A 21,516-nucleotide genomic window follows, 5' to 3' on the forward strand; every position below is an offset into this window, starting at 1 on the left:
TGACCTGGTATTGTCCTGCAATAATGTGGCTTGAAGCCAAAATTAAACATGCAGTATGCTTAATCTGTTGTACACCGCGATGCTGTGCTGTATCTATTCAATACAGTACATTTTAATTGCCATTATGATGACCTAGTTGTGATTAAATCAATAGACTGTTAAGACAATTGTCCTACTTCTGGGAGCGATGTTGTGAATGAATAAATAAATATGATAAATACAATAATGATAGAGTAGCAATGTTCTTGTAGAGACAGTACTGTGTATTTGAATTAGACATAGAAAACAATACAGGAATATATTGTGGTAGTGACATTACTGTAGAATTGTCCAGCTGTATTTCACTCTTGACTGTAAAATTGAATTGCTTTCCGTGTTTTGTCAAACTTGGAAATATTAAATTTCTCCAGGAAACACTCACATACCTCACCTCACATGTGATGACAGTCATATCAAAAAAAGAAACAGCTGCATTGTTTTAATGCAATCTGCTCAGCAACTGGCATTGTTGTGTTTTTATATAACTCAAAAACTACCTCTGTCAAAGAAGCAAAAAGCATGTTCATTTAGACATACTGTATTTATTTAAAGTCAAACTGTACCATATGTCTGAGTCATTGGCTATATGGCATGTGTGTCCATCACATAGACAAGAAATGGACCAGCAGATCCCATTGATCTGGACGAAGACCAGTGAAGAATATTAGAAGCACTTTTCCGGTGAGGGCTGAGCGTTATTGCGCAGCTGCAAACTGAGCTTGAAGACGTAGATGTGACGTGAGCAACCTGTCTGAAAGTTGTAAGTCTTCTGGAAGCTGTGCCAAGAGAAATCTCAATCGCTCCCAATCTTGCAGAGACGGAGAGCGTAGGTATATGTAAGGAGATAACATAGGCATGGGCTAATTATTGCTAACTAAAATGCTAGTTAACATTAGTAACTGAACTTAAACAGCTAATGTAAGTCGAAACTGCCTGCGAGCTCCTCCTGTACTATACAGTAATTCCTCTACTATGCTGACTGCTGACTTCTGGAGATGTATGCATGAGCTGATCATAGAATGCTGATTTTTGTTGTTTTACCTTTCTCTGATAGTTCACAGTAAAGAGAGAACGAAATAATTGGGAGAGACAAATGAGGATGACATGCCAGCTGAACCATCTCGCCGCCCCAGGAGGTTGACAAAGAAATACTCTCTGTGTATGCTTTATGAATAGAATATGTGTGAAGCTTTGTTTTGACACAACAATCACATCAGATGATTACAACTTAATAATACTTAATCATCATTATGTCTTCATGTAGTGTGCTATGTAAAGGTGGTATGCAATAACATATTATCAGAACCAATAAAGAAGAAACATGATGCTCAGATATTTTTAATGTGTTGAAGGTTTCCAGACAATCCTAAATGAGTTACATCATTAAAACAGAGTTCCACTCAATTTAAAAATTGCGGTGCGGTTTATTTCTGTCAGCTGCTGCATCCTGAACAAGCTGTTAGATGTTTCTGCCTCCATTTCTTATGTAATTGATTCCTGATACTAAATATAGTCTGTAATTCTATAAAAAAGACAATTTGTTAAATGCACCACACATTTCCAGGCCCTAAGCCCTACCACCTTAATTGTCCTCTACCGACTGATACCAGGCATTAAAGGAGAATTCCAGCCAATTTTTACGTTAATCTTGATCGCTATAGCTACGCGAGTACTTTCGATAGAAAAACCCCCGACCCGAATCAGTGCAGGTAACACAGAGAAGCTGCAGCTACGTACTACAAGCGTCCCCTGAGCTAAAACGGCAGTGGTCGGGGCAAGTTTTAGAGTGCCTTTGTGCCTCTTAACAGACACAAAATGCAATTAATATGTCTGTGCCACATGAACAGGGCCCTTAAGTGTCAACAAGATGTGTTTTCAACTCAGACATTGTTTAAATTCACCTACCCTGGTCCTTGTATCGATAGCCGTTAGCCATTAGCTGCCGTCCAGTGAGTGTATTCAGACAGTCTTCTGTGATAATCATCCCAATAACAATCCACGGAGCGGTGGTGGTGTGGATATGTCCTCCAGAGGACAGGTCATGTCACGTCTTGAAGTGTATTCCCCCCTAAAATAAACAGTAGTGTGGTAGTAGTTGTTAGCTGCTAGCTGCCCTCCGGTGAGTGTGTACAGCCAGATAGCCGTTAGCTGCTAGCTGCCGTCCGGTGAGTGTATTCAGCCAGGCTTTTGTGATAATCATCCCAATAGTGGCGGTGGTGTGGCTATGTCCTCCAGTTACTGAAGGCTAGCTTTAGCTTGCGTTTGGAGCATCAAGTTCATCTGCCTGTTTCCCCTCTGTCTGTCTCGTTCTTTCCAACTCTTGTGAGGCTAGTTCTTCGTCTGTATATTCGGGTTCAAATAAATAAGGACGACCATCAAACTCAAAAGGCTCTTCCATGTGTTGTATACTGCTATATTCTCCATAGTTACGTTACTCCAAGCTTCTTCCCTTATAAACAACTCCGCTTTTCACACACTACGCTCCAATCTGCACACTACTGTTTACCTTTTCCTGCTACAACTGAATTCCCAGGAGACAGCACGATGCTACAGCTAAGCTTCAGTAACGCTATTACTGTGCAAGCCACAGACATCGTTTATCCCGTTTCCATGTAGTTACATAGTCACTGATATGGTCATAACCACTACAGTGCTCAATTACCTATTTTGAGGGGGAAATAATCTAAACCTTTCGCTGCGAAGGCATGATCTGTCCTATGCAGAACATCCACCAGACCACCGGGCGCGTGGATTTTTATTGGGATGATTATCACAGAAGCCTGGCTGAATACACTCACCGGACGGCAGCAAGCAGCTAACGGCTAACGGCTATCTGGCTGTACACACTCACCGGAGGGCAGCTAGCAGGTGACAGCTACTACCGCACTACTGTTTATTTTAGGGGGGAATACACTTCAAGACGTGACATGACCTGTCCTCTGGAGGACATAGCCACACCACCGCCGCTCGGTGGATTGTTATTGGGATGATTATCACAGAAGCCTGTCTGAATACACTCACCGGACGGCAGCTAGCAGGGCAAGCTAGCTACCGGCAGGATCGAGACAGGGACCAGGGTAGGTGAATTTAACAATGTCTGAGTTGGAAACGCATCTTGTTGACACGTAAGGGCCCTGTTCATGTGGCACAGACATATTAATTGCATTTTGTGTCTGTTAAGAGGCACAAAGGCACTCTAAAACTTGCCCCGACCACTGCTGTTTTAGCTCAGGGGACGCTTGTAGTACGTAGCTGCAGCTTCTCGGTGTTACCTGCACTGATTCGGGTCGGGGTTTTTTCTATCTAAAGTACTCGCGTAGCTATAGCGATCAAGATTAACGTAAAAATTGGCCGGAATTCTCCTTTATTGGCTTAAAGCGTGTTTCTTCTATCACACTGAGTCTATCTCATCAGTCGGCCATATAGGACAAACATGGCAAACACTCACAGTTTGTCTAAATGGAGAAGGTATTTTCCCTCCCTGTATTATAAACAAGTGATTTGTCCTTCAGTGTTTGATGCTTGAAGATGCAACATGTCTTTCTCTTTCTCTTTTGCATCTGTGCATCTATCAAATAGAATTTTGAAAGTATTAAATAGCATTGTGTTGGTGTGTCTGTATTTGCAGTGTTTTTAATATTCAATATTTATTAATAATCTGAAAACGTCTTAATCATTTATTGTGTTTTATCTTGTGTGTTTTCTTAATTTGCAGTATGTTGAGCTGTCCACCGTACATTTTCCCGCACACTAGGAATCATGAGTGCAGTGTTGGTGACGATGATAATATTGAATGAATTGGATGCTTACTGTCTTTAAACGTCCTCTGATGTCATGTGAGAATTTTAGGACAAAACATTGTTATCGCCAGTTGTTGTTTCCTGACTCTCCTCTTTATTGCATTGTGAACTATAACAAAAAAAATAGAAAGTCAAGCTATAGATAGGAGCAGAAGAGATTTAATGACAAAAAGTTAAAACCCAAAGCTTTGTGCAAGCATATGAGTAAACGGCCTATTTTATTTTCCACCAGTCTGACTTAATCTAGCTGATGTAGTACTGGTATGGTTGGTGATTGCATCCAACAACTCTGACAAAAGCCAATCACTGGGAGCTATTTCCGACTGCTGCTGACAAGGGTTCCTATTATCACCAAAAATTCAGATTCAAGTGTGCTACATACTGTACGGAAGTGTATCTGCCTTGATCAAATAATGCTTAGTGCCCCAGTTCCTATGGTGAAAAATAGGTAAGTCATAGTCTTCTGGAGAGAAAATATTTGAAGACAAGACAATTTGTCACTGAAAGATTTACCCAGGACCAAGACAAGACTGAGCAAATGGAACTATAATGACAACGAATCCACTCTGACTATAGCATTTTTTATTAATGTGCCTTTAAGACCGGCCCTGACACATGAGGATGGTGCTTGAATCAATGTGAAAAGCATCTCTCTGCAGGATGCTTTAGTCAGTTTGTTTTACTGTCCCTTAACTGAAACCCTTTATGTTATCTCAACCGTAATCTGTGAAGTCATTATAATGTCTGGCTGTTATAGGTGTGATAATTGGATGTTACATTCACAATAGCAAGAGATGAGATGAGTTTGGATAACTGACCCTAAAGGACATATTTTAATATAACACAGTAAAAACATACTGGAAACATCTATGGGTGAAAAGTAACAACGTATTCCCAAGTATAGTACTTAAAACTGCTCTAATCAATACCATTTTTAATTAAAGGAATAGTTTGATATTTTAAGAAATAGGCTTATTCGCTTTCTTGCTGAACTGAAGTGCTCCTCAGATCTCTGCAGGGTAAATCGAGACAGCTATAGCTAGACTATCTGTCCAATCTGAGTTTTCTGTTGCACGACTAAAACATCTTTTTAACGTTCCACCAAAACAAGTTCCTTTCTGAGGCTATTTTGCAGAGGCACCGTGGCTCTGTCCAGCGCTTAGCGCCACCCATATAGAATGGAATGGACTAACCAGACCCTCATCCGCAGCGCTGTGGAGGAAGGTCTGGCAATGTCAGACTACATTCTGCCACACTGAAGGGACGAGCCTGTGAACATTTTTGCACTCCAGATTCTGAAGCAATAAACATGATGACGCTGACAGCCATTTGCTTCACTGTCCTGCGCAGGCCAACCTCATAGTTAACTGTACTGCCCATCCCCCCACACTGTGTTAACTCCCTGTCCCCAGCAGGATGAGCTGGCTGTAAACCACACCAGGTCTATTAATTAATTAATGTACACTGACTGCAGTGTTCGCTCCCGGGCAGTGTGGTGGAGCAGTTTTTAGCTGTCTGCAGTGTGTTTTTTGGTGTTTTTGCAGCATTGTGGGAGAAAAGCAAGAGATAGAGGAGAAGAGCAGCAGACAACTGTGGATGGAAGGAAGCCGTCAGCACCATAGTCACCATTAATCACCCAGGGCCATTGTGGTCCTGTCCTCTATACGGCGCCAGTGCAGGCAGGCAGGCAGACAGAGAGAAAGAAGAAGAGAGGAAGAGGGAGAGAGGGGGCAGGGTGGCTGCAGGGAGAAAGAGGGGAGAGAATGGTTGGGGATCAGCCTGTATGTCCACCTCAGCACCTACTGCGGGGCTGGGGAGCAGTGTTGCTGTCTCAGTGCTTGTCCTCCGTGTTCTCCCAGGTCCCGGATCCTGAGGTAAGAGCTTGATACACCACCATGTCCTCCACAAGTTCCTCTCAGGAATATCCTGAGGGTTTCTCTGTGACGGGTGCAGGTGTTCTGCCATTTAAAAGGTAGCTTTATGTGATTCACGCTCGTTGATTGGGCACCATAGTTGTTGCTTTTGCTACATGATGAGGAATGAGGGAACATATGTAGAAACCTGATACATTATATGGTCTTACATAAATAGCTAAGCCACACATGTTTGTATTGGTGCAAACAGCAGGATGAATATGACAAGTCCTTGTATGACAAGTTGTTTTGTGCCTTTGCAGAAAATATGCAGCCTGTAATGAGCCAATGATCTGACTACAAAAAACAGCTGGAATCCATTATGTTTTGTAATAAAACTATTCTGCTTCTGAAAAAAATGGCAGTTTACCTACTTTCTAAACACTACACTGTGTAGAAACATGACTGAAAGGACAAAATACCATATATTCAGTTGGTAGCTGAAGATGAATAAATGTAATGTTTATCCTGTTCATACTGAAGGCTAGCTCAATAGCATCAACCTCTGCAGGTGTCAGACAGTGAAGGCTTGAGTGATATCAGTTTTACTTTCATGTGCATGCGGTGCAATTTTAAAACTTTGTTCAGGATATATAATCTAAATACTATAGGCATGACACACAATTGCGTATATCCTCTGTACAGGAAGTCAGTCAATTGTAATTGGTCCTTTAATACATGAGGTATAACTAAACGCTTATACATACATCCCACTGCTGATTTTCCTTTTGTTAGATGTTTAAATCAGAATATTTTATTACCAAGCAAGTTTACACTTGCAAGGAATTTGCCTTGGTGTATATGGTGCATACACTAAACCATAAACATATTAAAAAGTAAATACACATTAAAGCAAATAACTGCTACAGTCAAGAACATAAATACAGAATAGATATACAGTATTACAATAAAAAGTACAAAATAAAAAAAATAATAATATGTATTCTAAAAAATGCACTATAACAAATATATATATATATAAACTACTACAAAGGGAAAGAAAGAGTATGATTTGTGCATGGTGTGGAAAAATATTGATAAGGGGATGTGCAAAAATGTATAGTATTTATAATATGTGCAGTGGTTAGGGATAATAGTCAAGAATGTGTGTTAATCATGTAATTTGTAGTGCTGGGGGTGGGGGGGGTTAGAGTCTGTCAGAGTCTGTCACCGGGGGTCCCAGGTCTAGTTGGTGAGGCCCACTGCAGTCGGGAAGAAGTTTTTTTTGTGGCGTGGGCTTTTGGTCTTGATGGACCGCAGCCTCCTGCCAGAGCGGATTGATTCAAAAAGTTTGTTTCCGGGGTGGGAGGGTCGGCCACAATCTTTCCTACCCGCCTCAGGGTCCTGGAGGCATACAGGTCCCCCAGGTCCTTGAGGTGTACAGCTGATGTTTAGCTCCCACTTGATGTGCTGGGGGATGATAGCCCAGGAAATGGAACGACTCCATAGTGTTGACTGGGGAGTCACCCAGGGTGATGGAGGCAGCTGGGTCTGGGTTCTTCAGAAAGACCACAACCATCTCCACTGTCAAATTTGTCTGACTGCACCAGGTCACCAGGTGGTCAATCTCCCACCTGTTGACCGACTCATCCCACCCAGAGATGAGTCCAATGAGGGTGGTGTCGTCCGCAAACTTCAGGAGTTTGAGGGACTGATAAGAGGTTCAGTTGTTGGTGTACAGAAGAAGTACACCAACAACTTAACCTCCCTGAACCGCCGTTGATTGAGTGGGGGTGCTTTAGGTTTGTAACTGGTTGATCTGTCTGAGGCCACACCAGACAGAGGCAGAGTCATTAGCCGAGAACGGTTATTGGAGTTTCTCGGAGTATAGTCTTTAAGCATATTTCACTGCCTTGCTAAACCTGTACTTTGCCTCTTTAAACCTGTCCTTGTCCCCACTCCTAAACGCCTCTGTTAATGTTAATCCTCCATTCCATTAAGCTAATCTTTCTTGAATAGTCCCTAAAGGATCTTCTTAGAAAAACAAAACAAGAAACTTACTCGAGGAAGAATATCCAAATATGCCATTGAATATCTGATGATCAAACTAACCAACCAACCATCCAATAAACAAAATATGTCATACATTTGGGTATATAATGATTAACATGAGGTAACTTGAGGTCAGTAATCTTCTGAGTTTGTGTTGTTTGTTCCACCAGAAGAAAATTTGAGGCTTATAGCCACTAATCCTGCCCCATGAAATGCCCCCAGAGGAAAGGACTAAAGCATTATATAAACACTCTTGAAGCAAAACTTGTTTTTATTTAAGAGCCGTGCAAAATATCCCCATCAAGGCTAATCCTTCTGTGGGAGTTGCACAAACACGAGTGTAAACTTATTGAGACTATTTCTTTCTTTTCAGCTTCTTTGTTCAGGTTCACAGTACCTATCATGTCCTCAAACAGTATAGACCATGATCCCTTGGGAGTCCTTGAAAATGTATTATTTTTTTTTTTTTGGCTTTATAGTTCAACTAATAATAATTACATTTTTAAATCTAAATTAGTTCACAGATTACATTCTAATCTAACAAACCTATATATATATATATATATATATAATCTGCAAATATTTCATAATATTGTAAAACATTTTGGTTAATAATAACCTGACAGTTGTTCCTTGTCATATGTTTTAGTAGTATTAGAAGTATTTTATTTAATTTCTCCCCAAGCAAAATGATTCCCTTTCATTTCCTAGAGCCACCTTGGTTTATTCTTAGAACATTTTTCAATTTCACCACATAATGGTGTTATCAGTAAAGGCAGCAAATGTAATAACTGTCCATTTTCTGATCCATGGCTTGTTGGTTTATTGTCTTAAAGTATAGAGTTTCCAAAACAACCTTGTATCATCCTATCAAGTAATACAGTAGACAGGGAGAAATCCTCACACTGATTCTATCAGGGAACTGATGCTCTGCTGGCACCGGCAGTAAGTAGTGATCGAAGCCATCGATCCAACACAAACACACTCACGCAGTTTGTATACATATTGATCCCCAATTCTCAGCTCTGGAGAAAGGCGTTTTGAAATGCAAGAAAACGTTGTTTTGGACATTATTGACTGAAAGCTATAGTGAGTACTGTAGTTACTGTTGCCCCCATGAGGATTTCTAAATAATGACAACAACACTGTCGGTGCATCTACATGATGCAAGCCTGCGGTGATGACGCACTTCCCGTACCCCTCCTCCACGCAGTTGCTAGTAGCGTTTATCCCGTCAAATCAAGGAGGACACGTAGGATTACAAAACAAAAACAGGATGGACTCTTCAGAAGAGGTTAATATCTAGTAATTTGTATGTCCTCTTCGTCTCCAAAGCTGAACGCTGCTGTTGTCCTTTCTCAGCGGTGACGTAAAATGCATCACTCGAGCTTCTGCGTGTGAATGTCGCTGGACTACACCATTTTGTAAACATAGACATACTGAGGAATGTAGAGAGAGTTTTGTGGAGCCGATAGGCTTAACTATCAACTTGTTTGGCAATGGCTTGAATGTAACGGACGTTAATTAACATAAAATAATCGCGCACTATAGCTTTAACTTTGTGCAGCAGAGCGTTAAGACGTGAGTCCATTGGAAAAGTTCAGAGAAAATGCAAGAAAAGTCTGCAATGAAAAGATATCAGCCTACCCTGGCTGCCTGGTCTCATGCCGGTCATGTTTGTAGACCTCAGCACTTGTTTGTGTCAAATAAGAGGAGATTGAGGTGGAGACAGAGCCACAAAAACCCACAGGTTATGTGGGTGATGTTGTTTTCTTGGCTGCAGAAATGCTAGACCTGTTCACCTTTAGTTTTGTAACCTTTTTTCCAATGCCTTGGGGAGAAAAAAAAACACTTCTTAAAAAAAATTCTGTTAGGAACTGTTCAGTTAAATGTCATACACAGACCTTCACAGAGTTCAGGATGAAAGGCGAGGTTACATGCTTGTGGATAGATTGCACTGAAAGAAGACTATTATTGGTCATGTGAAACTTAACTGGTGATAATGTCATTAAGGTCATTGGGGAAACAATGCTCTTTAGAGGACTTCAAACCCTTCTTGTATATCTACATTTGTTTAACGTATGACTGTGTATCTGTGTCTGTAATTGGTTTCAATCAGAGTGGATTATTACTTTATTTCTATTTGAAGTCAGAAAGAAAGAAAAGTGACTGAAACATCTTACACAGCTATACTTTACTGACACACTACATTGCCCAAAGATGATGAAAAGAGGATGTGAAGCTTGGGTTACTCTAAGAGCTTGTTTACTCAACTGTTTGTGAAGGTTTATTTTTGGTGTGCAGATACTCAAAAAATCAACGTCTCTTTTTCTTCCCACAGCTCTTGCCCACAGATCCCCCAAAGAAGCCGGACCCCATCACCTCAGAGTCAGTTGTTTTCTGGGGGCTGCGGTTATGGCAGGTCATCGCCATCTTTTCTGTGTTTATTTTAGCAATTGGTCAGTATAGCTAATGAAATCATTTTGTTGACACCTCCACAAACCACTCTTTAAATACTCTGCAATCTTGAGAAATAACTGCAGGCCAAAGATGTCAGTGCATGCAATTATGCGTCCACAGTGTGATTATCAAGCACAGTGTGATTAGTAATGATGACTTTGATATTGTGTCAGGAAAGGCGGGGATCACACTCTGTTCATCTGTACTTAGTCACAGTAGTGCTTTGAGATAAATGCCAACATGCTCAATGGCACAATGGGGCTTATTAGGTATAATATTGACCATGTTCACTATCTTAGATTTGCATGTAAGCATGCTAACATTTGCTTATCAGCAGTAAACACAAAGTACACCTGATAATAATGAGAAGGGAATGCTGTTAGTTTTGCAGGAGAATTGGACAAACTAATAATTTTATCTGATGATGGTGCTGGATGAAAAGTCAAATTATTAGTTATTGAAATTAAACTTGAGGGGGATATGAATGTCTGTATCAATTGTCGTGGCAATCCACCCAACAGTTGTTAACACATTTCACTCAAAAACACAAATGTAAACTTCATGGTGGCGCTAGATGACAAAGGATCAAGGGATCACCAAAATCATTAAGATTTATCATCAAGGTAAAATGTCTGTATAAAACTTGACTGTATAAGTAAAAACTTTAAGTAATTATTATAACTCTGTGTCTCTCAGTTATCGCTCTATGTTGTATATTCAAATGTAGAATCCCGAGAACCAAGAAGGAAATAGAGGCACGGCACATGCAAAGACAGGCCGCCAAGAAATACGCCAACACATTAGAGACAGTGCCACCTCTGAATGAGCTGACTGAGGTCCCAGGCTGTAAGTACCTCTCTCTAATATCTTACCAATATTAATGTGACTCTATTAAATTGGTAATATGAACAAGCTGAGATACACAAGCTCGAGTAAATGCGTCATTTATTCATTCTGTTTGATTCTGCAGAATCAAAAGCTGTCTCATATCTGTTTCATTAATAAACGGATATTATATTATAACCTAAAATCTATCTCTCAGTGTCTTATCTCACACCACCTCTCGTAAGTGAACAAGCCATGGCACTATCCTGGAGCCGCTTGTTTTCTTTTTCTTCTGCACACAGCAACTTCAAATGCTGGCGGCTGACAGAAAATGGGAGAAAAATGTTTGAAAACTGTTTCATACATAAAAGTCCTGTGACATCAATAAACTGCACAGAGTGCATTGCACCCCATCAAAACAATCTGTGATTGCACAAAAGCACACCCTAGAGATCTGAAAAAGCAGGAGCTCTGTGGGTAGAGCTTCACTATGGATTAGGGTACCTATATATGGGCAGAGAAGTGTATTTAATACCAGAATGAAATGTTTTCAAATCGACAGGGTCTTACAAGACTCTACGCTGTTTATTATTAAGGCTACGAGCATGGGCGTAAATCTTATCTAACTGTTGGGGGGGACAATAAACATAACATTTCTCAAGAGCAATTTTCGAAGGGGACACAAACAATACAGCCAAAGTTATACAGTTGTAGAGGATATGTGTAGTTGTGGAACTCCAGTACGAAGGTTGACATGGCTTTTTTATCCACTTCAAACATCGGATGAAGTGATTCTTTTCTGTTATACAGATGATGCTGAACTGAGAACTGAACCCCCCAAGCAATAAAAGCTAGCTAACTAGCCAGCCGGCTCATTTTCTGTAACCAGTGAAAGCATGCTGGGTGGAATTAGCAAGTTAGCTAACTAACTATCCAACAAGCTACCAAACAAGCTAGGTAATATTATATTTGCTAAAATAGAGGATTCATGGAATTTTTACTTTACATTTTCTTTTGTAAAGACTACTTTAGAATTAATTAAAATGACACAGTATCATTTGTATTAGAGAAAAGAATGACTTCATCCGATGTTTAAAGTGAATGAAATAGCCATGTCTACTTACTGGAGTCCCACAACAACGTTACTGAGTGATTCAAATTTTGTTTTCTCCCACCCAGCGCTGTCTCTCTTAACAGCACTGCTCTCACCGAACGGACTTGTGAGTGTAGCATGTAGTGGACCAAACCATTATGAGGCTACGTTTATATTGTTTTACATATATTACATAATTTACAATACACAGCATGTTTTTTAACAATTTTTTAGTGGGGGGGACAACCCTCAGATGGGGTGGGTCCTGACCCACCCCGACCGCCCCACGATTTACGCCTATGGCTACGAGGACAGCTGTCTTTACATTAAATCTCTCCTAGGACAGTTTTACTTTCTTACAATTTTACTGTCTCTTCTTTTCACCTCACAAAACTTGCTGCACTTGTTTCAATTCATCTGCTCTGTTTCATGCTTTGTTATACAAAATTTCCTCTTCTCCTCTCTTTTTCTCTTCCTCACTGCTTTTCTTCCAGCTGCCCCAGATGCTTCTGCAGTGCAGACAGTCTCCGAGCATGTCCAAACTCAAAGTGCCAACAGCAGACAGCCTTCAGTAGTTAGGGTCAGCGAGGAGCAACCCAGCTCCCTCACCTTGCCAGAGACGGGCTGATTTTTACCCTTCCTTCTCTTCTGCTCTCAACGTCTTTCAGACTCTCCTTTTGCCTAAGTGACTTTGAAATACACAGTGCATATACACTGGTAGCCACTCTAAAAGTCCTCTTCATTCAACACCCATCAAGCTGGTCTTCCTTAATGCTATTGATAAAAGAGAACTTCAAGAAAATACAAATGCATCTCTCATTTAACTGCTTACCACATCACCTTTGAAATCTAAAGCCAGAAAATAGATTACACTAATCCAATGTTGCTTTGTGGTAAAGTTATAGTGTAGCAGTAAATGTGCAGTAGAAAATAAGACTTTTAGTGCAGTAGAAAATAACTTTTACTTTTACTGTGGCCACAAAATACAGATTGTAATGCTTTTGCAAATTTGATTACTTTAAGGCAGCTAAACTTCTGTAGTTTATACTTTTTGTATTTTTTCAGGTTTTCTTCTTTCTTTAAATGTTTTTTAATAGATTTGATTTTGTTTCATGCATATTTGCACGAGAATGTCAAGCGCCTATGACTTTGATAACTTTGAGTAAATTATAAAACATAAAATTGCTATTACTGTAAGCAGTGAAAATGGTAATGCATTCAGCATGCTGTTTGTGCTCTGTTTGTCTGTTCCCCTGCCTGTTTGCTCTCCTAAGATTAGCTCTGGTCTCCCAGTAGTGTTAATTAAATATGATCATTGATGTCAACAATACTGTAATTAAATGTTCTGGTCTTTACACCTCCCCTCTCTCAGGAATTTGGTGTGTTGCCTTGTGTGTTTATTTAAGCCAGGGGTCTTCAATGTTTTTTAAGCCAAGGACCCCTTAGCTGAAAGAGAGACGGAGCAGGGACCCCCTATTACATATTGTATAAAATTAAGTTGCATATTAAACTACAATAACGTGTAGGGCGGCCTAAATAATAATTGTTGATTTTATAAGTAATGTTTTAATGTTAAACATTCATGTGGCACAGTGACTCCTTAGGATTAACTGTATCTGGGGATAGTAAACCTGTCATCAGTGAGCTTTTTTCACAAATAGGTTGATTTATATTTGCTAATATTATGTTGGATATATATATATATTTAAATTTTTTGAATAAAAAAAACAAATTAACAATAATTTGGCGGCCCCCCTTCAGTAACTCTGAGGACCCCCTAGGGGTCCCGGACCCCCTGTTGAAGACCTCTGATCTAAGCCATCTTAGCTGCTTAGCCGTGGCTTTCTCAGGTTAAGAAATGTGACAAATAGGGACTGACATCTGTCTTGTCCTGTTCCTCGCTATGATATATTATGCATTCATGTGCACAAATACATTCATTAGTTCTTGTGAAATTATCTATGGAAGAGAAAGCATTGAGCTGTCAATACGTTTTTCTTGAAAACTGTGTCTAATAAGATCTGCGTTAGAGGGGGGAAAGAAATCACATGATAAACCTACTGTCGCTAGTGTAGTCTAGAGAGTTGATCTAATATGCAGATCCTCTATAACAACTATATAACTAATCAACCGTGTGGCTCTAGGAGAGGGGCTGAAGGGGAGGTACACTGACTGCAGCCATGAGATATAACATTTATAAGATGCCATCAACCATGAACTCCAAACTAACCATACGGTAATGTTTGCTTCTGAATTAACTAAAAAGGAGGGCTTGCAAATTGCTGCTTTTCCCCAGTTATGTCATGCTTAGGGTACACTGAAAAGAATTATGCAATAATATCTGACAAACCAAATGACCACACACAGAGACTATAGAGTGAATGTAAAGTAGTACACATTTTAATATAAAATGAAATTCATAATCAAAACTTTTGCAATCTTTCTTTTTTTTTTCTTTTTTTAAATGAGGGCTTGATTATGTAAAGCAACAGTACACACCAAATATAGCTTAGATGAGGATCAAGAAATGCCCACTCTTATCTTTGGAACGTGTGCATGAATACATTTTTCACAGTAGCTTGTAAAAACTGTAAACATGTTTGCAAAAATATTCTCTGTCTTTGCACCATTAAGATGTCTGACATTATTTATTAAGAATTTATCTGCGCCTCTGTTTGCCGAGCTGTTAAAGGCATCTGGGACAAAGTAGACGAAACAAAAGCTTTCCAGGTTCATAGCCAATATAACGTATGTTGGAAGACACTGAGAAGAAAGGGAAGGAAAGAACAAAGTCTCTATCATCCCTCTCTCTCTCTCTCTCTCTCTCTCTCTCTCTCTCTCTCTCTCTGTCTCTCTCTCTCTCTCTCACACTCACACCAACACAGTGACTGAACAGACAGAGCTGTGAATCAATCTCTTTTTTTTGCCACCTTCATTTGGCCATCAATTCTCACCAGACCAGTGCAAAGTGGTTGCAGCTGTTGTTGTAAACAACTCACACACATTTCTCACACATCTGTCCACTACAGTTCTGAATGCGCAGCGAGGAAAAGGTCATTTGAGCACGGCGACTGATGAGTGGCATACTTCCAAAGAGGAATTTGGTCTGGTTACAGGTCCCGCTTTGTTTTGATTTTAATAAGCATTATTTGTGATATCAGTAAGATATCACATCTGAGCTTACATTTACAATTGTGTCAGTCTGACTGAATTGTGATTTCTTTGAAATGTCACCATGTCAAAAAGCCCTATACCCTCAAGTTTTATTAAACAGTCTACCAGCTGTATCTGAGCTGAATTTGACATTTAGTGGTGGTGTGAGGGTCAAGGCCTTTGGTAGAGGGCAATGTTAACCTTAAATTATACAGTATGTAAATAACAGGACTCATGGCAACAGCACTCCAAGTTTGACCAAACTAGAAAAATGCTCCACATTTTTGGGTTTGAAATACTGACATTACAGCATTTAATTTAGCCATCACTAACCCAGGCTTTAATCCCTAATTAAAGTTTTGTCTAAATCAGGTATATACAAAGAAGCAATATAAAGGAGCTGCTGAGTGGAAGAGAAATGCATGAGGGTAAGAGGGGAAGACAGTTTTAAGTCAGCACACAAAGAAATCTATTCACAAACATTCTGATGGTTGGTTGATTATTTTAAGTCAGCTGGATTCATCCAAAATAGTAAAACACAGGACCGAAATAATTTCAGGTTTACTCTGACCCCCTCCAGCAACTTGACATTTGCCATGTTTTTTTTTTTTTTTTTTTCTTGGTTTCTTGGTTTTGTTTGTGTATCCAGTGTCTCTGCAGCATTTGCAGAGCACCAGTAAAATGTTTGCTTAGCTCCTAGAAAAAAAAACAATGAAGCTCCGTCAACCTTGGCCCCAACTGGAGTCTGTCCTTTGAGCAATTTTCACAGTTTTTAAACAAAAGTTGCTGAAGTGTAAAATCTCACCAATGTTCCAAGAAATCAAATGAAAATGCTTTTTGAGTTTTCATTTTTAGGCAAATTGAAGGTAGCGTTACCTTTGATTTTATTCTCAAAGATTACTTTTAGTTTTTATATTTAAAAAACAACAACGTTTCACATGTTTCCGTTAGTTGTCTGCTGTCTAATCCCCTTAAAACAGCAACTTTCATTTTTTACACTTCGGCTTTAATACAAATCAGCAGATTTTTGTTACATTTGGACAGAGTGGAGTTAGCTGTTTCCTCCTTTTCTAGTCTAGCTTCATATTATATATATATATATATACTATACAGACATGGTAACTATCTTCTCATGATACTCTCAGCAAGAAAGCGAGTAAAGATATTTCTGAAAATGTATTGTAAGTATTATTTTAATTGTATTTGCTGCTTAAGTGAACCTTCCAACCTCAATCTTGTAATTTTAAGAAGATATTCATCCTCACTACCTCTGTTAGCTGTGCACGTCCTCAGGGTGTCACCTCCTGAATAATAAAGAGAAAAAACTTAAACCCACACAAATCTCACTGTAAACTTTTGTTCTCCATGTCTCACCCAGAAAGCATATCAAACAATCTCATTAAAAAAATTAATAGACCATGCTTATTAAATAGAAACAGATGTGCCTTCATTACATGCAACCTACTTCGCCCCAACATTCTGTTGGATTAAAATTCTCCCTTCCAATTAGCATTACAGGCAGGACCCTGATGATACTTCATGCTGTCATGAAGCCTTTAACCTATTTTTTTCTTTTTGTCCTGCAGCTGCAAAAGCTGAAGTTAAAGAGGAGGTGACAACAGTCTCTGGGAAAGTGGATGCTGATAAAGGAGAGAAGAAGACCAAGGAGGGCAAGAAAGAGGGCAAGGATGCCAAAGAAGGAAAAGGAGATGAAAAGAATGCGTCAACAAAGAAGGGTGAAAAAGGTGAAAAGGGAGCATCCAAGAAAGATGCTGGTGACGGGAAAGGGAAGAAATCTGGAGAGAAGGGAGAGAAAGTGGAAAAAGGAGGCAAAGGAGACAAAGGAGGCAAAGGAGGGGCTAAAGGGGGAGCCAAGAAAGCTCAGAAGTGAACTCCGCCTTCCATGGACAAACACTGAAAAAGATAATTTCATATTTTTCACTGCAAGCAACTTTTTTTTCTAAAATGAATTTGTAAATTATATTTGAAATAAACAAAAAGCTTATATATAAGAGCATGCATTTGTCTACTTCAGAATCATGAAAGGAAAATCAGAGTACAGTAAAATTACAGATTTATTGTCATATTCACAATTCACTGATGAACACTAGAGACCAAAAACATATTCTATTTTATTCCAAGTTTACACTGATATCTACAACGTGCCTTAATCACTATAGAGTGATAAGAAGGCGAACACGGCTCACATACTGTATCTAAAGCATGAAGACCAATGCTGACTCCACTGAGTACATTTCGGCACGAGATAAATAAAAGACAACCACACACATTGTATACTTCCATGAGAGGTATTTCAAAACAATGAATTACAACATTAGCTCTATGATTATTGGCCTTTTGTACACTTGATTCCAAACAATCATTTTACATTACAATCAGAACAAAATACTGTATTATAGGGTAGTAAAGTGCTCAAATATAATTTTCCATGTATTAAAAAAAAAAAAAAAGATTTTCATGTTCTGTTACCACCCGCCTTTTTAATAAAAAAACTGTCTTACACAAAAGTAACATAATGTTTACCTGCCCAGTGACAATTAGTGGAAAGCCAGATTAAATTTGAACAACCACCTCGGTCAACTGTATTTTTTTTTTTACTTTGTACAACCGTACTCGTGAATGGGGTACAAATTCAGACTACAGAAATTCAACAGCTCAAAGAAGCCAGCTAAATATGACATAAATCTTTAGAGACATTACGATACTGTATTATCAAGTGACAATTTTTCCCTCCACCTCCGGCTTTTCTTTCCATCACTGTGGCCTGCAGCCACCTGTCATTAGTGTCATAGCAAAATACACTTAGCCTCATGTCACAATAATGACCGATCCCCATGGAAATGTTAAAGTTGGGTCCAATTTTAGTCACCGAAAAGACCGAAATGCATTTCTTAGAATTCCTCGGCTAATTAGTCCACATTATTCTATATTTTTCTTATTGCCAAGAAATGCAATGAAAATACCCAATCCATCAATGTGTTGGTCCATCTCTCTGTACTTTCCTATGGCATCTTTTTCTCTTATTCAAAAACTCATTTTTTTCCAAATCTTAAAAAACAGGTTTGAATATGTTATTAATTTTTTTAAAGCCTACATATTTTCAATAAACACCAGAGCACTGTAGCATTTAGCAAACGTCACTCAAACATTAATTGCGCATCTGTTGGTGACTATTTGCAGCTGCTGATTATTACACATTTGGTGTGTGTGTGAGTATTTACGCACCCAGGACTCCGGTGTTTGTGAGATTGACTCAAAATAAACTACATTGCCCACTTCTTATTGTATTATATTTTATTTTAATAGTTTTTGGGCCACAATAGAGGCATATGGCACATAAGTCAGTTTGTTTTGGTATTTGGATCATGGGATTTGTTGACAATAAGAAAAATCTAGGACATTACCAGACGTATCCTTTAAACATCTGCTAAATGGAAAAGCAGTGGAGAGTTTGTGAAGTTGTCTACATCTATTTAAACATAGAAATTAATGTTAGTGCTATCTACTCTTTTAGAAGCAGAATAAAGTTGATGGACTTGTAGGCAGTACAAACTGGAACAGACCAGGCTTTAACCTTTCAAAACTGAGTCAAAGCATACACCTCTAGCATCAGGTGGAGAAAAACTGGCGATCAGGGTATTGGGAACATAATTCAGTCAGTGTGAAGTCACCAGTGGAACACAACAGCAGATGGGATAAGAGAGCAAATGAATGGGTGGTAACACTGCCTACAACTGCAAATATTAGCTATGGTCACATATTGAAATGAATGTGAGGTAAAACTCCATTTAGCTGAATCGGATCTAAATCACAATTCTATCAGACATATCAGTCCAAACCCAATAGCAACTCATTTAGCACTTCAGACCAAAAATCCAAATAGAGCAACAAAATTGCCTTTGATATTAATGGTCTTGGTCCATTGTTACTAAGCTACTGAGTGTTGTGAATAGTTTTCTCATTTGCCTCACTGCTTTAGAAACTGAGTATTTCTAAAGAAACTTTGATCTGTGTGGGTGCACTATCGCACCACTTTTATCTTGACATTTTCCTACACTAACTACACCAGTAGCAAATACTTTTTTGTTTGGTAAGAGAGGGTGATTTTACTGCAACTTTAAGAATTTTTGGTCACTGTAAACAAGATGGTGGATGAAAATAGAAAAAAATGCTGCAAAATAACCTTTTCTCTGGCAGGGTATTAAGCCTTTTCTCTTTGGTATAACATATGGTATTTTAAACTCTGTAACTTTTAATTTACCACACTTAACCTGCAAAATTAAAATCAAAATATCTTGTGGAATGCTTCATTAAATGCTAGTTTGAATGCCCTCTGTTACCTGTACATATATTCACCAGTTTTGTTTTGGACTATATACATAACCAAATATTGCAAACATTCCGTAAACAATTACATGAAAAAAACAAAACATTGAAACAACATTATAACATATGCGTACACATGAACACTATTAGCTCACAATTAGAATGTATTTCTGATCTTTGTAAACATTGTGACTTGTATATACACATCAAAAAGCAGCATAACACTGGACCATCTGAAAGAATTGTGTGTGTTGTTCATGTCTGGCTTTTCCTTCATATCTACCACAAATGTCACTCTTGGAATTCCAATGGAATATGAGCTTTTCTTGGAATCCTCATTTAATTAACATTCCACTGGAATACATGACCGTTTCCTGCACCCTGTGTTTTTAACTGGGTTCTCGTACTTTGAAAACTTGACTGTGGGAACATATGATACCGGTTTTGTCAAATTTCCATATATTTCTTCTTAAGCTCAACTAATGCTGAACCCAAAGAAAGAGACAGTCTCCAAAAGATATTCTTACTTTGGCATCATGTTGTGTGTGAGAGAGAGAGAGAGAGAGAGAGAGAGAGAGAGAGAGAGAGGGGGTATTTTTGGAGAAAATTTGAATATGAAACATTCATTTGAACTCGTTGAAATCTGTTGTAATTAGAGAGATGAATACTGTTTTTTTTCTAAAGCAGAAACTGTACAACATTTTGAAAAAAGAATATTTAACACAGACTTATATTACATACCAACACCCTCAGAGAAATGCTGACCATGCTAAAACACCACTTTAAAAGTATAAAAAAAACGGTGTGCAACAAATGAGGACTTCAATTACCTGAGTACCTTCCCTTTTACACTGAAGTGGATTTAAGTCAATGCAGAACAAATGAGATGTCATGCCAGAAAGCATGAACAGATGCCCCAAAATAGTAGCATTCATTTTTTTTAAGATGAGCCTACAATTACTACTTCTACTCACGCTAACTTAATCCAAATACTTGCTGATTAAATTGCCCACACATGTGTCACTAAGTGCACTCAGAATCCACCTGGCTTTACATAGGTGATAATTAAGGCTGTTCCTGGCAACTACTGTACCTAACTAACCTCACGATTTATGCACAAAAGCGGCGCACAAAAAAAAGCAAACAGAAAACAACATAACAGTTACGGCAGTGGAAAAGAAATAAGAAACGGCAGTCTGTTTTTATCCTTTTACACATTCACTCTGGCAGGTGGTTGGTGAAAGAGAGTGTTTTGCCACAACAATGAGGGTCATCATCTCTCAAATAAAGGTGGCCCAGCTCACAAAAGAGATACACCCTTTTGCCGTGAGCCTCATCTGTCGGCAATGTTCTGGCTTGATTCACAGGAAAAAAAACTGGCAGTGTTAATGCATGCAGCCGTTCCCTTCAGACCGCCCTGAGATTGTTTCATGATTGGTTTTGTTTTTCAGTTTTCATCCCTAAACACAGCGGCCTGGAGGTCACATGACTGTCTCCCTCTCCTCCTCCACCACGGGTGAGGGTTTCTCCTTCTCGCAGGCCCGTGTATGAGCCGAATGGTCCTCATCAGGAATGTGAAGCTCCTGTCCCGAGGAGGGTATAGAGTTCTCAGAGACAGAGCCGTTCTTCACGTACCCAGGGAGGTTCCTGTGCCCGTTCACAGGCACTGGTCCCAGCCTTGTGGTGAGGTGGAGGGCCAGCGGCCCTCTGGCAGTGACATTGGTAACACTGGTGTTTGATACCATAGGCCCATAGCTATAAGTGTTGCTGCCGCTCCGAGCTTTTCTTTTGAAGTCCAGGGCCAGAGTCCTCCTGCTCCAGGACTTTTTGATCTCAGCTTGCACCTTGGAGGTGAAGAAGTCATTTAGCCATGTAAGAGCTTACATACCATGCA

General features: G+C 39.3%; 2 protein-coding genes across 2 annotated transcripts in view; one reads left to right on the top strand and one right to left on the bottom strand.

Annotated features, from left to right (window-relative positions):
* The first annotated feature begins 5,602 nt into the window (after positions 1-5,602).
* Positions 5,603-17,166, top strand: tmie (transmembrane inner ear). The gene is made up of 4 exons (XM_078264325.1): positions 5,603-5,713; positions 10,086-10,203; positions 10,901-11,050; positions 16,862-17,166. The coding sequence occupies exons 1-4, from the start codon at positions 5,603-5,605 to the stop codon at positions 17,164-17,166; spliced, it is 684 nt and encodes a 227-aa protein (XP_078120451.1).
* A 230-nt stretch (positions 17,167-17,396) lies between these two features.
* The window catches only part of pth1r (parathyroid hormone 1 receptor), a 41,567-nt gene continuing 37,447 nt past the window's right edge, over positions 17,397-21,516 (bottom strand). The window contains exon 14 of the mRNA XM_078264326.1: positions 17,397-21,466. Within this exon, the coding sequence (XP_078120452.1) occupies positions 21,104-21,466 (363 nt within the window). The 3' untranslated portion in view covers positions 17,397-21,103. The remainder of the gene's footprint in view (positions 21,467-21,516) is intronic.

This window comes from Sander vitreus, chromosome 12, assembly GCF_031162955.1.
Source record: "Sander vitreus isolate 19-12246 chromosome 12, sanVit1, whole genome shotgun sequence".
Lineage (NCBI taxonomy): Eukaryota > Metazoa > Chordata > Actinopteri > Perciformes > Percidae > Sander > Sander vitreus.

Bases quoted from the DNA above. Each gene is read 5' to 3' on its own strand.
- tmie (XM_078264325.1), top strand. From the start codon at position 5,603: ATGGTTGGGGATCAGCCTGTATGTCCACCTCAGCACCTACTGCGGGGC. The intron at 10,204-10,900 runs GTCAGTATAGCT...TGTGTCTCTCAG, and splicing joins TGTGTTTATTTTAGCAATTG to TTATCGCTCTATGTTGTATA. The intron at 11,051-16,861 runs GTAAGTACCTCT...TTTGTCCTGCAG, and splicing joins GCTGACTGAGGTCCCAGGCT to CTGCAAAAGCTGAAGTTAAA.